General features: G+C 49.0%; 9 protein-coding genes across 9 annotated transcripts; 4 read left to right on the top strand and 5 right to left on the bottom strand.

Annotated features, from left to right (window-relative positions):
• Positions 1–1,072: 1,072 nt before the first annotated feature.
• Positions 1,073–2,223, bottom strand: N7487_007906 (putative oxidoreductase, 2OG-Fe(II) oxygenase family; the record flags this gene model as incomplete). Its single annotated transcript, XM_056875636.1, has 3 exons — positions 1,073–1,534; positions 1,591–1,779; positions 1,840–2,223. 3 exons carry the CDS (start codon positions 2,221–2,223, stop codon positions 1,073–1,075), a joined length of 1,035 nt encoding a protein of 344 aa, XP_056727824.1.
• Positions 2,224–2,680: 457 nt separating this feature from the next.
• On the top strand, positions 2,681–3,473 carry N7487_007905 (RNase P/RNase MRP complex subunit; the record flags this gene model as incomplete). The annotated part of the gene is made up of 2 exons (XM_056875635.1): positions 2,681–3,209; positions 3,274–3,473. 2 exons carry the CDS (start codon positions 2,681–2,683, stop codon positions 3,471–3,473), a joined length of 729 nt encoding a protein of 242 aa, XP_056727823.1.
• Positions 3,474–4,372: 899 nt separating this feature from the next.
• N7487_007904 (tRNA splicing endonuclease subunit SEN34) lies at positions 4,373–5,332 on the bottom strand (the record flags this gene model as incomplete). The annotated part of the gene is made up of 1 exon (XM_056875634.1): positions 4,373–5,332. One exon carries the CDS (start codon positions 5,330–5,332, stop codon positions 4,373–4,375), a length of 960 nt encoding a protein of 319 aa, XP_056727822.1.
• A 519-nt stretch (positions 5,333–5,851) lies between these two features.
• N7487_007903 (uncharacterized protein) lies at positions 5,852–6,150 on the top strand (the record flags this gene model as incomplete). The annotated part of the gene is made up of 2 exons (XM_056875633.1): positions 5,852–5,909; positions 5,966–6,150. The coding sequence occupies 2 exons, from the start codon at positions 5,852–5,854 to the stop codon at positions 6,148–6,150; spliced, it is 243 nt and encodes an 80-aa protein (XP_056727821.1).
• A 31-nt stretch (positions 6,151–6,181) lies between these two features.
• Positions 6,182–7,398, bottom strand: N7487_007902 (elongator complex protein 4; the record flags this gene model as incomplete). Its single annotated transcript, XM_056875632.1, has 2 exons — positions 6,182–6,882; positions 6,936–7,398. 2 exons carry the CDS (start codon positions 7,396–7,398, stop codon positions 6,182–6,184), a joined length of 1,164 nt encoding a protein of 387 aa, XP_056727820.1.
• Positions 7,399–7,692: 294 nt separating this feature from the next.
• On the top strand, positions 7,693–8,180 carry N7487_007901 (DNA-directed RNA polymerase core subunit RPB8; the record flags this gene model as incomplete). The annotated part of the gene is made up of 2 exons (XM_056875631.1): positions 7,693–8,018; positions 8,075–8,180. The coding sequence occupies 2 exons, from the start codon at positions 7,693–7,695 to the stop codon at positions 8,178–8,180; spliced, it is 432 nt and encodes a 143-aa protein (XP_056727819.1).
• Positions 8,181–8,764: 584 nt separating this feature from the next.
• On the bottom strand, positions 8,765–9,791 carry N7487_007900 (thiamine pyrophosphokinase-related protein; the record flags this gene model as incomplete). Its single annotated transcript, XM_056875630.1, has 2 exons — positions 8,765–9,692; positions 9,751–9,791. 2 exons carry the CDS (start codon positions 9,789–9,791, stop codon positions 8,765–8,767), a joined length of 969 nt encoding a protein of 322 aa, XP_056727818.1.
• A 280-nt stretch (positions 9,792–10,071) lies between these two features.
• Positions 10,072–10,752, top strand: N7487_007899 (OPI10 family protein; the record flags this gene model as incomplete). The annotated part of the gene is made up of 1 exon (XM_056875629.1): positions 10,072–10,752. The coding sequence occupies one exon, from the start codon at positions 10,072–10,074 to the stop codon at positions 10,750–10,752; it is 681 nt and encodes a 226-aa protein (XP_056727817.1).
• Positions 10,753–11,449: 697 nt separating this feature from the next.
• N7487_007898 (MHYT domain-containing protein) lies at positions 11,450–14,031 on the bottom strand (the record flags this gene model as incomplete). Its single annotated transcript, XM_056875628.1, has 4 exons — positions 11,450–12,949; positions 13,008–13,193; positions 13,252–13,816; positions 13,886–14,031. The coding sequence occupies 4 exons, from the start codon at positions 14,029–14,031 to the stop codon at positions 11,450–11,452; spliced, it is 2,397 nt and encodes a 798-aa protein (XP_056727816.1).
• Between the last annotated feature and the right edge of the window lie 1,841 nt (positions 14,032–15,872).

The following is a 15,872-nucleotide window of genomic DNA, read 5'->3' as shown; positions in this document are numbered from 1 at the left end:
TTGACGCGCTGTCATTACTGAAATCTACAGAATAACAGAAGTTCCACAGTTTTCAATACGGTAGTCACTACAGTTCGAAGTATATAACTTGATCTAGTATATTGTGGATGATCGACGGAGTATGTGAGAACAGGCTGTCATATTGGAGCAACCGTTCGGCTAATCTATTCAACGAGGCAGCCCCTCTACTTCATCTAGATCTTGGCACGTCAATAACCAGGATGTCGGATTGCACTATGCCACTTTCTAATTTAGGAATAATGTGTAATGTGTTACATGGTATCGCCCACGGGTATTTGTATTGAAGAGGACACTCCATACTCCGTACAGCCGTGACAGAGGCATTATCTTTTATTTCCACCCGTGGACAGTATCATCAAGACCAAATATGATAAATATAGAAGCAGGGGTCTTTGGGAAGGGTCTAGATGTCCCCCACTAAACTGAACTGTCCTTACCAAAGCACCGGGTTGAAGAATTGGAGCTGTCATATCATTAGAAGATTCGAACTGCCCGTTTGAATATTATATTTTTCTTAATCTACTTAAAGTTTGTCTCCGTGGGCCAAGGGGCTGATTTAGAGTAGATCCTCTCGCCCAAAGAAGTGTAGTATGTAGTACATTTCTTGGGTTTAGTGGATTCGATTATTTCTACTAGCTTTACCCCTTGTCGAAGCTATCATTTTATGCTTCTATCTTCTATTCTGATGGGAAACCTACTCCGTACATAGACGTATGATCGGCTATCCTAATTTCAGGGATGTGACACATACAAATATTCCCTGCTAGAAATCTTACAGGAATTGGTACCTTCCCGATTTGGAAGCCTTGGGGGTGAAGTCAGGTGTGTTATCTTGTTCGTATCAGTTATAAGATTATCAAATGATAGGAATATTATACCTATATTGACGTACGTATATGTACTCCATATTATGGGTATAGATTATCTATAGAGATGGCCCCTTTTCTAACGGGCTGTCTACGTTAACACGTCACTTGCAAACGCGTTGAATTCCAGGTAACTTATTCCAATGTTCCACATATACACTATCCACAAAAACCTCAGATTAATGCTAAACCTTGATCCTCCGACTCAGCTGCTCGGTCCCTGCAGACTTCTCAAAATCAATATCATTAACACGATCCACCCGACGACCCAAAGCCCGCCGAATGATCCAGTCCTTGCTATTAATTTCTTCTTCAGTCTGACCATCCTCCATTGCAGGAATCATATCCGACCCCTCCAACCGATGCAACATCACACTATCCTCGGGTCGTGCAAAGTAGACGAGACTGTACCGCGTCGACTCAGCCTGGAGCCCTGGTGGTGCCACAACCCGGTGAATGTTCGACCGAAACAGCCCGTTCGTAAACTTGACCATTGCATCCCCAAGGTTTACAATCGCATGACCAGGAAGTGGTCTGACATAAACCCATTCGGCATCGGCACCGGGCGGTAGCACTTGCAGTCCCCCAGTCGGTTGAAAAGAACCGTCACGCTTCCAAAGTCGGTGTGCTGCCCCAACGCGGTACGTCTGTCGTCTACTGGCTGTGGTGCGGCTTTGACGAACCGCACCTGGTCACCGCTTACAGCTTGTTGTCGGTGTAGATTGGATAGCGTGCCTTTTGGTAGGGCAAGTTGGTCATTCAAGATGTCCAGAATTAGGGTTACGATTGCATGTGACCCGTGCATAAATGATCCCAGTTGAGCTCGGCTTCTATGCAGGGTCTCTGGTGCTGGCAGAGGATCACTGATGCCAATAATATCGTCTTTGGAAACCTGTAGATAGTTGTGTTAACTTCTGTGAAGTCTAGGTGGATGTGCACAGTGCTGACGTACATTGTAGAACTCGTTCCGGTCCAGGTTCCCCTGTTTGTCAACCACCGCGGCTCCCTGCGCTTTATATCCAAAGTAAGAGTTCTGTCCACTGAAGTCATACTCCTTTTTCTCCTCGAGGCTCAGCTCAAATAGTCTCTCGCCAACTTGGAATAGATCATCTGCATCGCCGAGGAGCGACGAGCCTTGATCTGAGTCTGATAAATCGAGATAGAAGAACCCAATGTCTGTGGATGCTTGGAACAGTCTTTTGTGCTCTATAGGGTCACCTGCTAGAAGCTTTCCCGACGACAGTCGAAGAAGGGGGGCTGTAGAGACATCATTTGGGAAGGGTGGAATCCCTGGGAAGTTATTAGGGACGTCCTTTTGCTCGGTCTGGCGCTGCATGTTGATATAAGCAAAATCAGGGGTGTCAATAATAGAGAATAACGATATCAAAAGTCTTCTTGCAGATGTTTTATCATACTTCTAACCCGCGGCAAGAGTGTAGGCTCTAGAATATATTTGACCTCACACGATATATGCGGGGAAGCATCAGAGAGCCGAGGGACGATCTAATACCAGTTACTAAGAGGGTGTGTAATATCCGAGAATATATCATAATGTATGAAATAGAAATCAGACTTGGATAATGTCCAAATAATGTATATAATGTAAATAAAGTGGCTATTATGCCTTTAATCTATAGATGGCCTCCATATCTTATCGGTGTGTGACATCAAATAATTTTTCTCCAACCTCCAACATATTTCATGAACCCCCAACTCTCAGTCTACCATCCCTCCTGGCTCTAATAAAAAGAAAGCCTGTATAAAAGCTACACCAACATTCAAGATAGCACAAAATGGCTTCTTCGCCAGCCCCGAAAACCCACATCGCGCACACCCTTCTCTCACGCGCCCACTCCCCAGACAGCGCAACACAACAATTCACCGAGCGCATCAAACAAAAACCACTTTTCCTCCGTGCAACCTCCCCCTCAGCATCCGACAACCGGTCGCGACGCCGCCTCCACCGCCTACGAAAGAAGGAATACTTCCTCCGCCACCAGAAGCCGCAACCGCTGTCAGCGCGCGAAAAGCGCAAGTCAGGGCTGTACGACCTACCCAAAGAAGAATGCAAATATGCCATTTTCAAGGGCTTGCATGAACTATGGGTCGGATATATGCAAGAGATCCTAGATGTGAAGGCCGGACCTCATGGCCATGTCTCGCCGGCGTCGCATGGAAGTAAGCTTGTCAGTGCAGATTACCATGGGGCCGAGGTCGAGGTTGTCAGGAGTGGGTGTGCTGGGAGGGTTGGTACTAAGGGGATTGTAGTGCGGGATACGAAGTTTACATTCGTTATTGTTACTGAGAAGGATGAGATGAAGAGTGAGTCCTGACTCGTTGAGTGGGAAGTGGGAGGGATTATGCTGACTTGGTTCTCTTTGTACAGCTATACCGAAAGAGCACACTATCTTCCGGTTCATTGTCCCCGTGCCAGCACCGTCTGAGGGCGCACAGGATCAGCAGACTCAGTCTGATGCGAAAGCTCCCAAGCCATTGGTTTTCGAGCTCCATGGAAACCAGTTCGAGAACCGGCCTGTGGACAGAGCTAATAAGAAGTTCAAGTGGAGGAACATCGATTACATTTGAGATGGCGGTCATGCTGTCTGGTTCTCGTCCATTCCCTAGCGGTGGAATTGACTGCTCAAACGTGAAGCGGCCTCGAGCGTTTCAAGTACGCTTGGCTACCTGCGCTCCGGATCCGAGTCTTTGATATTCGAGCTCCATACCGATACTTTGGGTGTTCTATCAAACTAGACTCACTTGCTTCACCAAGCCCACCGCATGATACCACAGCGTGCAATGTGGCGCCCCAACGCGGAAAGGCACACATTCCCTATCCAACAACGAAAAGAGCGCCGAGCACAAGATTTTAGCTCGAATACCCCATGAAGTCACCAGGGAGGACGGTCAAAGGACGGTCAATTGGATAACGATGTTTATGAAGAAATTTTACGCTTTATCTCCAATAAGTTAATTAGAAATAGGCGAAACATACTATCGATAAGTGGGAGATAATACTGCAGATTTACTAGGACAATCAGCGTAATATGTAAATGTTCATTTGATGAATAATTTTCTGCGAGTGGCATCATAGTTATATGATATGCTTTTTCGAGTTGGGCAATGCATGGATAGACCATAGACATGTCAATCCTTCTCAGCCACATGTTGTTGCCCTCCCAAGCCTCCTACCTGAGTCGCTAGAAGGCGAAGCCATGGTAGACCACCTTTGAGGTGGGGATATCGGGATCCTGTTGATCGAGAATGATCCAAATCGCCGGGGTGGTTCTTTCCCAGGTTCAATGAGACCAGGCACAGTTGGAAGTCGCGCATCTGGTACGAGGAACCCGAAAGTAGGCAAGAACGACTCGGTAGCGTCGTGCAAGAGTTCCATGGAACTCTTGCGGCGGCAAACCAGAGCTATACGCCTGATAGATTGGAAATCAAAATAAATGAAGGGTGAAACCCTTCACGCCCTTCATCCCTCACATTCCAGCCCACTCAAGACTGAAAGCTCTCACAGTATCCACCCGATCAGCCTCTGAATCAACCTCATCGATCTCCTTCTGTGCTCCGCCAACCAAGAATCCCTTCTTCACACCAGTGCCCAGTCTGCCACCAACAACGAGATCCATCAAATTGATATTCTGGTCCCAGTCATAGGACACCACGAGGAAGTGCGAGTGGAAGCGCAGTGGATCACCCGGGTAGGCCATGTACTGACACCCGAAGCGCAGGCCGGGAGAGAGGAAGTATCCCTTGGAGTGAAGGTGGGCGAAGAGAGGATATGAGGGTGGAACCGCGGGTGCTTCAAGGTAGCTCGAGGGTGAAGGCGTGGGAAGAGGTGGGTAGGATGTTGCGGGGGTAATGGCCGTTACGCCCTGAGGGGGTATGCTCGATGAGGGGTTGGATGGAGACGATGAGCGATCCTCTGCGTTGAAGAGGTCAACGATGGCAGCGTTTTTCGGCGACGGTGTGGGAGCAACCTCATCAGGAACCGTAGGTGTCTGGGCGGCAGCGGCAGCGGTGGCACTGGCTTTGGCCTTGGCGTTCGCTTTCTTTTCTTCTAATTTCTTCAAGGTCTGTTCCCGGCTGCGCTCTTTGCGATCCAACTGGATGCGCGAGACGTGCAGACCTTGGGATTCGAGGTCGCGCAGGTACCGTCTGCGGTCTTCTTCTAAGAGGGTATTCATGCCGTCGTGTGCCTTGGCTTCGTCTACGATGCAAGCTACACCCTTGTCCACTAATAGCCGTGCCTCCTCGGGCATCAGCTGCAGAGGGAGACCCAGGAAGACATTCTGCTGAGGGATCTGGGGCAACGTCCCGATGAGGACACCGCAGATGTGATGCTCACGTCGCAGGTATGTCACGGCGTCAATTGAGAACAACAGGTATCTACCGGATACATAGGAGATCGGAATGGGAAGGTCTGGTTGGAAGTCCATTTTTTCTTTTTTTGATTTGAGATTTGTGGGATTTGTTTCAAAGATTCTGTGACAAGGACGGTTAGCGCTTGTCCAATATGCAAATATGCAGGTCGCCAGCAAGGTAAATTTGGGTATCGCGATTCATTTTCCAGTACGTTTCTCAGCAAACGCTCAGTGACGTATCAAAGAGCTTCAGGGGATTGACAGATTGTAGTTAAATAATCATGCGAGGTGGGGGGTTAATGGGAGACAGGAGGGTGAAGCTTACCATTAAAGTATTAGAGTGTCGATAACATAACCAAACACCTAAAATTGCTTTTGGATTTGACCAGCAAAGCCAGGGTTGATTGAAGAGGGAAGAGAAGAAAAGAAGAGCAAAAAAAAAAAGAGAAAAGGAAAAGCTGAGCTTATACGCTAGCCCTATTTAGGAATAGTTAATCTTGGCAAGCGAACTGCAGAGCATCGCTGTTATGTTTATCATCATCTTCATTGGCATTCGTTGAGTATTCTATATTTCTTCTTTTATACTGTGGCACCATGGGTTTCTTGCTACTGCTGTTCCTGGTATTCTTTGCACCCCTGGTACTCTTTGTTGGTCAGTATTGCGCAGCATCCGTTCTTAGTTCCGACCGCATTACTAACACCGAACAGCATGGCTTGCAGCTTCATCCTGCCTGGGGAATCGCCTCCGTTCTGTACGGCCAGGATTGGATGGATATGGAGCAAGTTACCTCCGCACAATGGCCAACTCGGGTCCAGCTATGTCCGAGCAGATCGAGATGGACGACATGCTAGCAGAACCAGGCACCCATCGACACTTCGAGGAGGATGATTGAGTCTAGGGAATCACACCAATCATCAAGCATCTCAGAATTCAAGATCGGATTTCTTGGGCTTTCCGCTGGAGGCCGACGCATCTTGTGCTTCTGTGTCTCCTTCGGCTGGCGGCAGGCTGAATGGTTTAATCTCGAATCGCCGGCGGCTCAGAATAAACGCCCAATCCTGTCCAACATTTTGATCGCTCCCACCTCCCCGCTCGTGTAAAACTGGAAGTCGATGCGTCTTAAGCATACCCTGTGGTGGTTCTTCTTGTGCGGTTGCTGCTCCCGATGTAGCCATGGCATCCGCAGAGTGCGGGAAAGGACAAAGCTCAATGACGCCGTCACTGAGCAGTTCGATCCAGCGAACTAACCCGGATGAGCGGGGGTAGAGAGACAGAGGCATGGTGATCATTGCGGTCACACGGGCGCTGTGGGCACTCATCAGCGCCTTGAGTGCGTGGAAGAACTGGAGCACATGTTCGGGTTGGCAGGAGTTCGGTGGGTAAATTGTGGGGTTGAGCAGAGAAGGAATGACGATACGGTGGATTGTATTGGCGGGGCTGGATGTGATTGCCGTCTGGAGCCGTTTGAGGATAGCGAGGAATGGTGACTCTTTTGAGGGCATAAGTGGGATGAAGGTCATATTTGTGATAGACGGATGGGTGAGACGTTTTGTGAGATCGAAAGCATGACAGAAAGCGGGCGCTTCTTTTGCTGCTGTATCCTGTTCCCCAGGATTAGTCGGGGCTATAATGATCAGCATATTGAAGCTAGAAGCAGTGTTTTGTTTCAATACTCACCACCCCGCGAACCAGCGACGGCCCCAAACTCGCCTAATCGCTCGTATCGCCATGCAATTTTCATGCGATCATCCTTGCGCCTGTCGGATCTCTTCTCGTCCAAGGACTCTGCCGAGCCGATCAGACCAGGCAAACTTCGGCCCCATTGCTCTGGCACTCCAACCACATGAATCTTCTGCTCTTGGATGACACCCTCCGCCGCATAGTAACGTAGCAATGCGCCCGCAAAATCCGTAGTTCCGTTTTCTTCAATCAACAGGAGCTTTCCCATTGGAAGTCCCGCATGCCCTGCAAGAAGATTATCTAGAGAGCGAGTCCCTGTCGAGGTTGTTGGCCGTCCATCATCGGGGGAGGGGCGAATGCCCGGCGTGCTCTCAGGCGCAGTCGGCTGTGCGGTAGCATTGGGAACAGCGTTGCGATCAACTCCAGGAGAAAGGCCGATGTTTCGCTTGCGAAAGGACATGACGAATAAGTTCAAATGAAGTTAAAAAAATCCTAGTAAAGCTATAAGAAGCTGATGTCAAATTTACGAAATCGTTATCGGCGGGGACCAAAAGGCGGCAGAAAAAAAAGCTTCAATTCTCCGATCAACCTCTCCACCTCCGACTCCAACTCTTCTCTTCACCACTCTCGCACCACAAACTAGCCATTGCGGGTCTTTCAACTTACGACAATTTGTGTGCGATCATCCGCGCATATTCTGCCCTACCAAAACCCACATCTATAGCCCGAAAAACCAGCGGTCGCAACCTTCATCATGTCCGACCCGCTCCTGTTCGAAGATACCTTCACGATCACCTCGATCAACGCCCAGAAGTATGACCGCGTCTCCCGTCTTACTTGCAACTCGAACGATGCCTCCCTCACTTTCACCCTGGACGTGAACACTGAGCTGTACCCATGCGCGGTTGGCGAGTCGCTGTCTCTCGCTCTGGCCTCCACTCTCTCTCTTGACGGCAAGGAGGACACCCGCGCCAGCTGGAGGGAGGTCAGCATGGGTGATCAGACCCTGGCGGATGACTACGATTATGTTTGCCACGGGAAGGTGTACCGCTTTGAGGAGGGTACCACCAAGGATACCATGTGAGTTTCGCTACTGATGTGTTGGTTCTTGCGGAAACTAACGTTTACATTTTCAGGGCTGTCTTTGTGTCCTTTGGAGGTCTGCTGCTCTACCTGGAGGGCCCCTACAAGAAGCTTGCTCCGTTGAGAATCGATTACGTGTACTTGCTGCTTAAGAAATAGGCTTGTCGTTGTTGGAACTCTCTTTTTTTTGCTTACGACCTTGGCATAGGATGAGACGGATCTTGGATTGATCTTGAGGCAAAGCCCGAATGGGGGAAAAGTCGGTGTATTTAAGCCGGACCGATGTTCATATCGTTCTTATGGGGTGCAGCGCAGGCGTTCTTTGCATTTTGATTTGGGAATACCAATAGATTATCATAACAAACATGATTTTCATGGGTTTGATGAGATTAACCTTGGCCGTTCAATAACCAAAACCAGTCTCGGGGCAGGTTTAACTCCGTATAGAGCTGTAACTGGTGGTGGCAGCCGCACAGTGTGCCTCGGCCTCTTCCACCCAGATCCCCAACCGATCCACCTCTAATGGCTCATTTATTTCTTAATTGCGCTTATAGTAGATGGTAATGCGCTTGTCGCCGTGCTTATCTCGAATTATTTGCTATATCGGGGTTGCAAGTCTCATAAAGGCTCCCTTATCGCGCAAATGGGAAAAGAACTCCCCCGAGTGCAGATCTAAATGCGAAGGTAAGTTGATAGGTTTTATGTTCATAATCTCTAACCTATATCTCAGTTTATCAAACAATTTACCTCGCACAATGCGAAGCAGTTGGGTACTCCAAGCGACGATGCAATCTAGCAACAATCTGCAAGTAATCCGGCTCATTCTCCGGCGTCAGCAGCCCATGTCTGACAAAGAAATCAATCATGATATTAGCACAATTAGGCTTGAACTCGCCGCGCGCCAAAGCCGCTTTCACCTCCGGAATCGACATCAACTTGAATTCCTCAACCTCATTGTCCCCAGGCTTCGGAATAGTCTCAGCGTCAAGCCTTAGATCGTATATGTACTCAACCTCAGGCTGAATGAGGCCCGTTTCGCCGCCCGCCCGCACATCCCGCACATGCGAGTACGTAACACAGCCCGCGGAGCGAGTTGCAGCACGCACCGCCGCCTCAGGCAAGGAAGCCTCTTCCATAGCTTCGCGGACGATACACTCAAACGGCGTTTCGCCGGTGCACATGCCGCCGGCGACGGTATTATCAAGAAGACTTGGGTAGGTCTGCTTGTTCTTTGCGCGGCGTGGGACCCAGATCTTGTATCCGGATTCATCCTTCACGTAGCCTGTTAGATGGGCGCCGTACGAGACGATGCCGAAGAGCGGGGTTGCGGCGCGCTCCATCTCGAGTAGGAATTCTCCACCCGGGCCGTAGACTGCGTAGTTCTCATTGCGCCAGCCTTTCAGTACTTCGAATTTGTTTTGCTTCACGGCTTCGACTATGTCGGCTGCGACGAGCTTGCTCCGGTGTGTCGGGGTGGCCCCTGCGGGTGTCACTAGCGTCACGGTTTGCGCGGTTGAGTCGATGGCCCAGGTTTTGTCCGACCAGGGAAATTTCTCGACTACTGCATTGAGAATGTATCCGAGTGTACAGTCGTATCCGGATACTTTGAATGCATGGTAGTTGTTCAGGTTCTCCGTATATGCGGCGCGATCATCCTCGTAGTAGGGGAAGCTGCGGGGTGTAAGACGAAAACGCAAGTGGAAGGAGCAATCGAGTTGGAAAGCTTTACTTATCGCATTCGCCGACCAGGTCTAAATTGGATTTACCCATAATGACTTCACTTCTAAATGCAGAAGTTGATCCCAATTGTGAGGTATAGAAGTCTCAAGTTGATATGCCAGACCTTTGTTTAGCCAAGCCAAGCCCTTATCGGCTGACGATAAGGGCAGCCCCTCCTATGTCATTTCATCATCGAAAAACAGGACAAAGAGAAGCTTGAAGAAGCTTGAAGAACTGAACAAAGAATCTTGATCGCAGCTCAAATTGCCAATTTCCGCTTCACCGGCTGCTTAAGCTACCTCCAGATCCTCCACCACTACCAACACCCATCATGTTCTCCGTCGTGGTCCCAGGCCGCCCGTGTCTAACAGACATTGTCGCGATAGACAGCCAACCCAATGGCCAAGCAACCAAATTCGCCTTCACAATCCCTCTCAGCGCATCTCTCAATGACATAGTCGTCTTCTTCCTACCAGGAACAACCCTCCCCCCAAACACCGGCGCCGCAATCTACGCCCAACTCCCAGACCCGAACACAGGCCAACCCTCCGGCTTCCGCTTCATCGGCGCATTGGCAAATGAAAAGCCTTCAGGCATCTTCACTGTGCGCCCACCGGGCAGTGTACCCCACCGCTCAGAAGCCGAAGAAGAGGATGACATGCTCGACGAGGGCGGCGCGAACGGTGCTGCAACGGGCGTCTTGACACTGGGCATTTCGATCGAAGAAGCGCAAAATATCGCGCCGCAGCTTGCTGCCCTGGAAGCGGAGCGTCCTTCGGGTCAGACGTCTATGGCGCTGGTTCCACAGGCTAGCGGACAGAGACAGATCTCGACAAAGGTGCTGGCGCAGCGCATTATTGGCAATGCGTTTAATTTCCTCGCTAGCTTTGCGCAGAATGATAAGGGGCAGGATGTTGTACCGCTCAAGAGCTTCCATAATTGGTGGGCGAAGTTTGAGCGTCGCATTGAGGCTGATCCTACATTTTTGGAGCGTGAGGATCCTAATGCTTGATCTGTGGGATCTGCGGTCTATAGTATTTGAGCATTGGATTGGCTCTTTTTAGATTGCATTTGTTCTCGACTCGCTCTCAGCGGGTGTGCAGCGATGAGTACATGACATCTCTTGCATGTATTGGTTAACGAGTCTGTTTCTTAATGTGTGACGATATTCTGCTTTTTCTCTGTGACCTACTGGAGTTCATCTCATGTATTAACAAGTGCTGTTTTGACTTTTTATTGATAATAATGCAAGAATAGTCGGCCGCTTATGCGGCCTTGTCATGTCTTTTTGGTGGTCTTTTTGGTGGTCTTTTTGGTGGTCTTTTTGGTGGTCTTTTTGGTGGTCTTTTTGGATGTTCTTTCACATGTCCTTCTTAGGTGTATAAGAAGACGGTAGAAAGAAGCACGTTTCTATGTATAACCTTTTGACATTTGGGAAAGCTGAAAATGTACTACCACTTAAATATAAAAGATGAAACATGCACGCATTCGTAATTGATATTATCTATGTACTCGTCACCAAAAGTAATATATACAATCCTGGGCCACTTGCGGTCTTCCCAACGTAAAATAAAGAATATGGAGATAACAAAACAATAAACGCCTATCCGAATTTCTCGACGTATTCCACCTTGCGCCTGCCGTAACATGGGGGAAACCCCAAGCTAAGAAACCAAAAGAAAGAAAGAAAAAGACAAGACAAGAAATAATCAGCATGCTGTCGACCCTCGCGAAATATTTTGCAACGACGCATCAGCCCTCAACCGAATACCTGGTGCATAGCAAAGACTATACAACTCGTCGACGTAAGTCATAGGCGTAGCCTCAGCACCACCGACAATAACCGCCTTCGAGTCCCGAATACCAAGATTGTTCTGATTTGACCTCTCATGAAGATTGGTATAATCAACGCGAACCTCCTGTCGAACAGTGATATCCCGCAACGCAGTCGCCGTATGATCCACAATCGATTCCTGAGAGTTTCGTGAGCCGGAGCTCGAGTGCAAAGTCGGCGAGCTCTTGCGGGACGACCACAGACGCAAAATAGCCATTTTAGCCGAAGAGGTGATATCGTGGTCGCTAGCGTTCGGGCCTGAGTGCACGTCTGTGCAGAAGAGTTCTTGACCCAGTTCGCGGGCGAAGTCATCATTGTCGCTGAAGGCTTCGTTTACTTGTTGCTGCACGCGGAAGAGGCGGAAGGGGGTGAAGGTGTAATCTGGGTTGGAGATTTGGGTGTCGAGTGTGCCGACGACGCAGAAGGTTATGAGGGTGCAGTTGTTTCGCATGGTTGTTTCGGGATTGGAGGGTCTGCTGCGGCAGGGAGCTGTCAAGGGGCGGGAGGATAGTTGCGCTGCTCCGCGTATGTCTTCTGGGATGGTTTGCGAGAGGGACATGATGGATTTGATGAAGTGGCCACGGAAGTCGGATAGGTTGGGGAAGGCTTGCTCTGCGGCGGTTGATTGCAGGTATCGGATGCATGCTTCCATGGACCACCCTTCCATGTGGGAGATGAGTTCTAAGTGGTGGACTTGGAGTTGTTTGATGGGGAGAGTGGCGGATGGGAGGGGGTTTCCAACGCCCTTTGAGGTGAGTATCTCGAAGTGATCGTGGATTGTTGGGCGCATCATGAAGGAGATGAGGTGCACTCCCTCGTCAAAGCCGCGATTTGAGCTTGCGTAGTCGCGCATATCGCGGAGGGACTCGGTTAGGTTTGCTTCGGGGACGTGAATGCGTCGGGAAAGCATTCCTGTGACATGCTCGATGGTTGCGAACCGGAATCCTTGTGATCCCAAGCGTGTTGCTTCATGCTTCTCTAGCTGGCGAACGGTGAACATTATTTGGCCCTTGCCGGTGCGGAGGGACGAGCGGCCCATGGCTTTAGAAATTCGAGAGATGGGGATAGCAGTAGAGATAACGTCGTCGTAGAGTGTACCTAAGTCCTGGAGAGGCAGAGAAAGTTGATTGGAGAGCTCTTGGGCTGTGACACAGAAGAGTTGCTTGAACAGGGTATCAAAGTCAGTTTGCAACTCCGTATCCTGATCCATAATCACTCCTCGGGATAGCATGTGTTTCTCAATGGCACTTTCTTCGGAATTGAGGCGGTTTCGCATGAAGGGAATTAGATCTTTCACGACCGGCCAGTTCCGAGTTGCCCTAAACGCCCACAGGAATGTAGGGTGGGTGCGGGTGAGGTCGTCATCTTTGAATGTCTAGTTTGCAATGCATTAGTCAAGATTCCGGCTATAATATAGTAGGCAATGGACATACCCGTCCGATATAATGATCGACAATCTTCTTCGTAGGAAGCATAGCCTGCGTCGTAACCATGATTCGTCCAGTGGGATCAAAGTAGGCACAGGCAAGAACAAGCTGATTAGCACGTGTCGTCGACTTTCTGCGATTTCGCCCAGCGATAATAGCGCACATCGACAATACCACACATGCAACACAGGCCTATAGAGCTGTTAGTCCCCAAAAGCCCCGAGACTGTCGAAGATGACTCAAAACATACCAGGACAGCACAGACAATAACAACCTGACTCCTCGACAACTGAGTTCCCTTCATGAGCCCACGGTTGTGATCCAGATATACCGTTCCAGCAGCGGCAGTCCAATGCATGCCCGAGACAGCACCTGCCAATAAGCAGGCACAGATTCCTCGTCTCCACCAGCTATCAGTCCAAGCCGCTCTCCAGCGGAAGAAGATACCCAGAGCAGCAGTACTAGAGAAAATAGCGATGATTGCCGAGCCCACGACGTTGGCGACATGGTAGGAGCACCTATAGTTCGAGATTCCGAGTTGACCGACGTAGTGCATACCGCAGACAGAGCTACCAGTGAGCAGGCCTCCGAGAAGGATGCGAAGATAGCTTGCCTTCTCCTCAACGCCCACGGCGTAGAAGGCAAATAGCAGTACTACCACGGGCAGCACAAAGGAGGTACCTGTGAAAGCGACATTGTATAGGACTTGCACGTCTGCCTCGCCATCGCCCAGGACGATGGCGCGGTTGCCGATAAAGTGCATACACCAAATTCCTATGCCGCCCATTGTGATCGATGAAGTTAGGAGAAGGTACCTTTTTTTTTCTTTTGATTAGTTACATGCTTAAATGCTGGAGTTGGTATGATAGAGTCTTAGGGCATACCAGTTGAATAGACCGGACCTCGATGTCCGCCGGTGGAGCAGCTCCAATGTGGTTACGCATCCCATTGCACTGATCACATAAGAGAGGACGATGTACCCCGCCAGGTACCTGACGTGCACCAGGGGTTCATGGTCTGTCGTCGACATTGTGAAAGAAAGAGAGAAATAGGTGTTGGTATTCCGTTATTCGCACATTGGCGAGTAGTATGTATAGTTGGAGGGTACAATGGTCGAAGACGACTGTTCTAATCAATATAAACGTGACCACATGGAGAGATGGATGTTTAGTATCAGTGTAAAGAGCAAAAGAAAAGACATAAAAGATCACAAAGTCCAAATTAGTGGAACAGGGCTAGAAATAAACATCTTATAACACCAGGGTACATCAGCCAGCCCAAGCCCCCCTCTACCCGGATATTATAGCTCCACGGTACGCAAAATCCTCCGATTCCACGTTAACAAATTAATTGACGTGTACCACCATGGCGCCTTAGTCCGATCTAGACGTGAACTCTACTAAATGGGCCATGCATTGGTCTGTACGTGACCCCATGTCCACAACTCGCGTGGCATATACCATCAAAACACACCGAAAAAAAGAAAAGAAAAAGATCAATGCCGAGGTCGACGCCTGAAAAAGTTTGGATTAAATTAATTTGATCCAATAGCACGGGATAAACCACAGGGGTCAGCCCAAAGCCTGGTTTGAATGTGGATTTGGTGTTGCAACCCGAGGTCTTCAACCCACTTCGATTCGCTGAGATCTAGATCGGATCGGTGCGGATAAGGAACTGTGGGGGGCAAAAGGCCGTCTTAGACGTATCAGAGTCCTCACACAACGCCAATGGCCCGTGAGCATCGGACTTTAGTCTATTAAGTCACCTTGTGGGAATATACTTTCCCGAGTCTCGATTTGAGACAAGTCCGATAATAGGGTAGTTAACCATGGAAACTTTTGTAGGCGGGGTCTCCGAGATTGTTTTTTTCTCTTTATGGAGTACGGAGCTCTCCGACAATATACAGGATTGTGGTTTAGTCTTCCATTTAGATTAATTACTGGAGCCTTAAAACTAAACTAATAAGCGACCTCAGCTGCACATCAGCTGCGGTAAAATCCCAGAGAAAAGTTAAGGGCCCACTTTGAAGCCCTTTTGAGATCTCTCTCTTATAAGTTATACAACATACTCCGCACATAAGAGTAGACCGTTCTTCCGGATATGCATGTTAAACATATTGATCAATCACATTAACCTACTTGCCAACATGAACGCCTCCGCGAACGCCATGGAGAGCCCAAAATAAGAGGTCTCCGGAGACCGGCACGGACCCCTGGATTACAAGGATGAAAGTGCAGGGTATATTGTACCGAAGTTATGATTGAAGGATTCGCTAATTATTAATTTAAAAAAAGGTGTCCTCGGAGAAATCAGAAAAAAAAAAAAAAAAAAGATCAAGTGTGGGCCTAAGGCCCCAAGTCCCACATCCTTGAAGATGTGTATATAGATTAAATCCCGGAATTAAGGCGTAGCCCAAGCGCTTTTCTTATTTCTCTTTTTATTCTCTCGATGAATCACAGGAATTGAAGTAAAAGCAGGTTTATCCAACAGGCAAAATTCCGATCGATCTGGTTTTCAAGTCCACTCGGAATGTAGCGTCGTCGGCTAAAGAAGACCCGATTTCGACTTCGGGTTCGACGCCTCTTTGCCCACTTGCGAAAGTTTTTTTTTTTTTGGCACCTTATACGTGGTGGATATGTTATAAATGGCAACCTTGGTACTCCAAACATATCTCGGTGGGTGTGATGGATCTACCATTCTCTGTCAAGGCAAATGGACCGAAGGCACCAACGGCCGTCACTTGTCAACCGCGTGGCTATGATGCATAAGATATATCAGAAGATGTGTCGCAAAATTGAGGCTTGTTGTAGGTGCCCAGTGGCTTTAGAGTGGGTTCGGGGATGATCACATGTTAAGCCGCTTGTGCAAGGT

Source organism: Penicillium crustosum (genome assembly GCF_028827405.1).
Source record: "Penicillium crustosum strain IBT 35664 chromosome Unknown utg000003l_segment0_segment0, whole genome shotgun sequence".
Lineage (NCBI taxonomy): Eukaryota > Fungi > Ascomycota > Eurotiomycetes > Eurotiales > Aspergillaceae > Penicillium > Penicillium crustosum.
The sequence above is the reverse complement of the archived record's forward strand: the minus strand, read 5'-3'. Positions and strand labels throughout refer to the sequence as shown.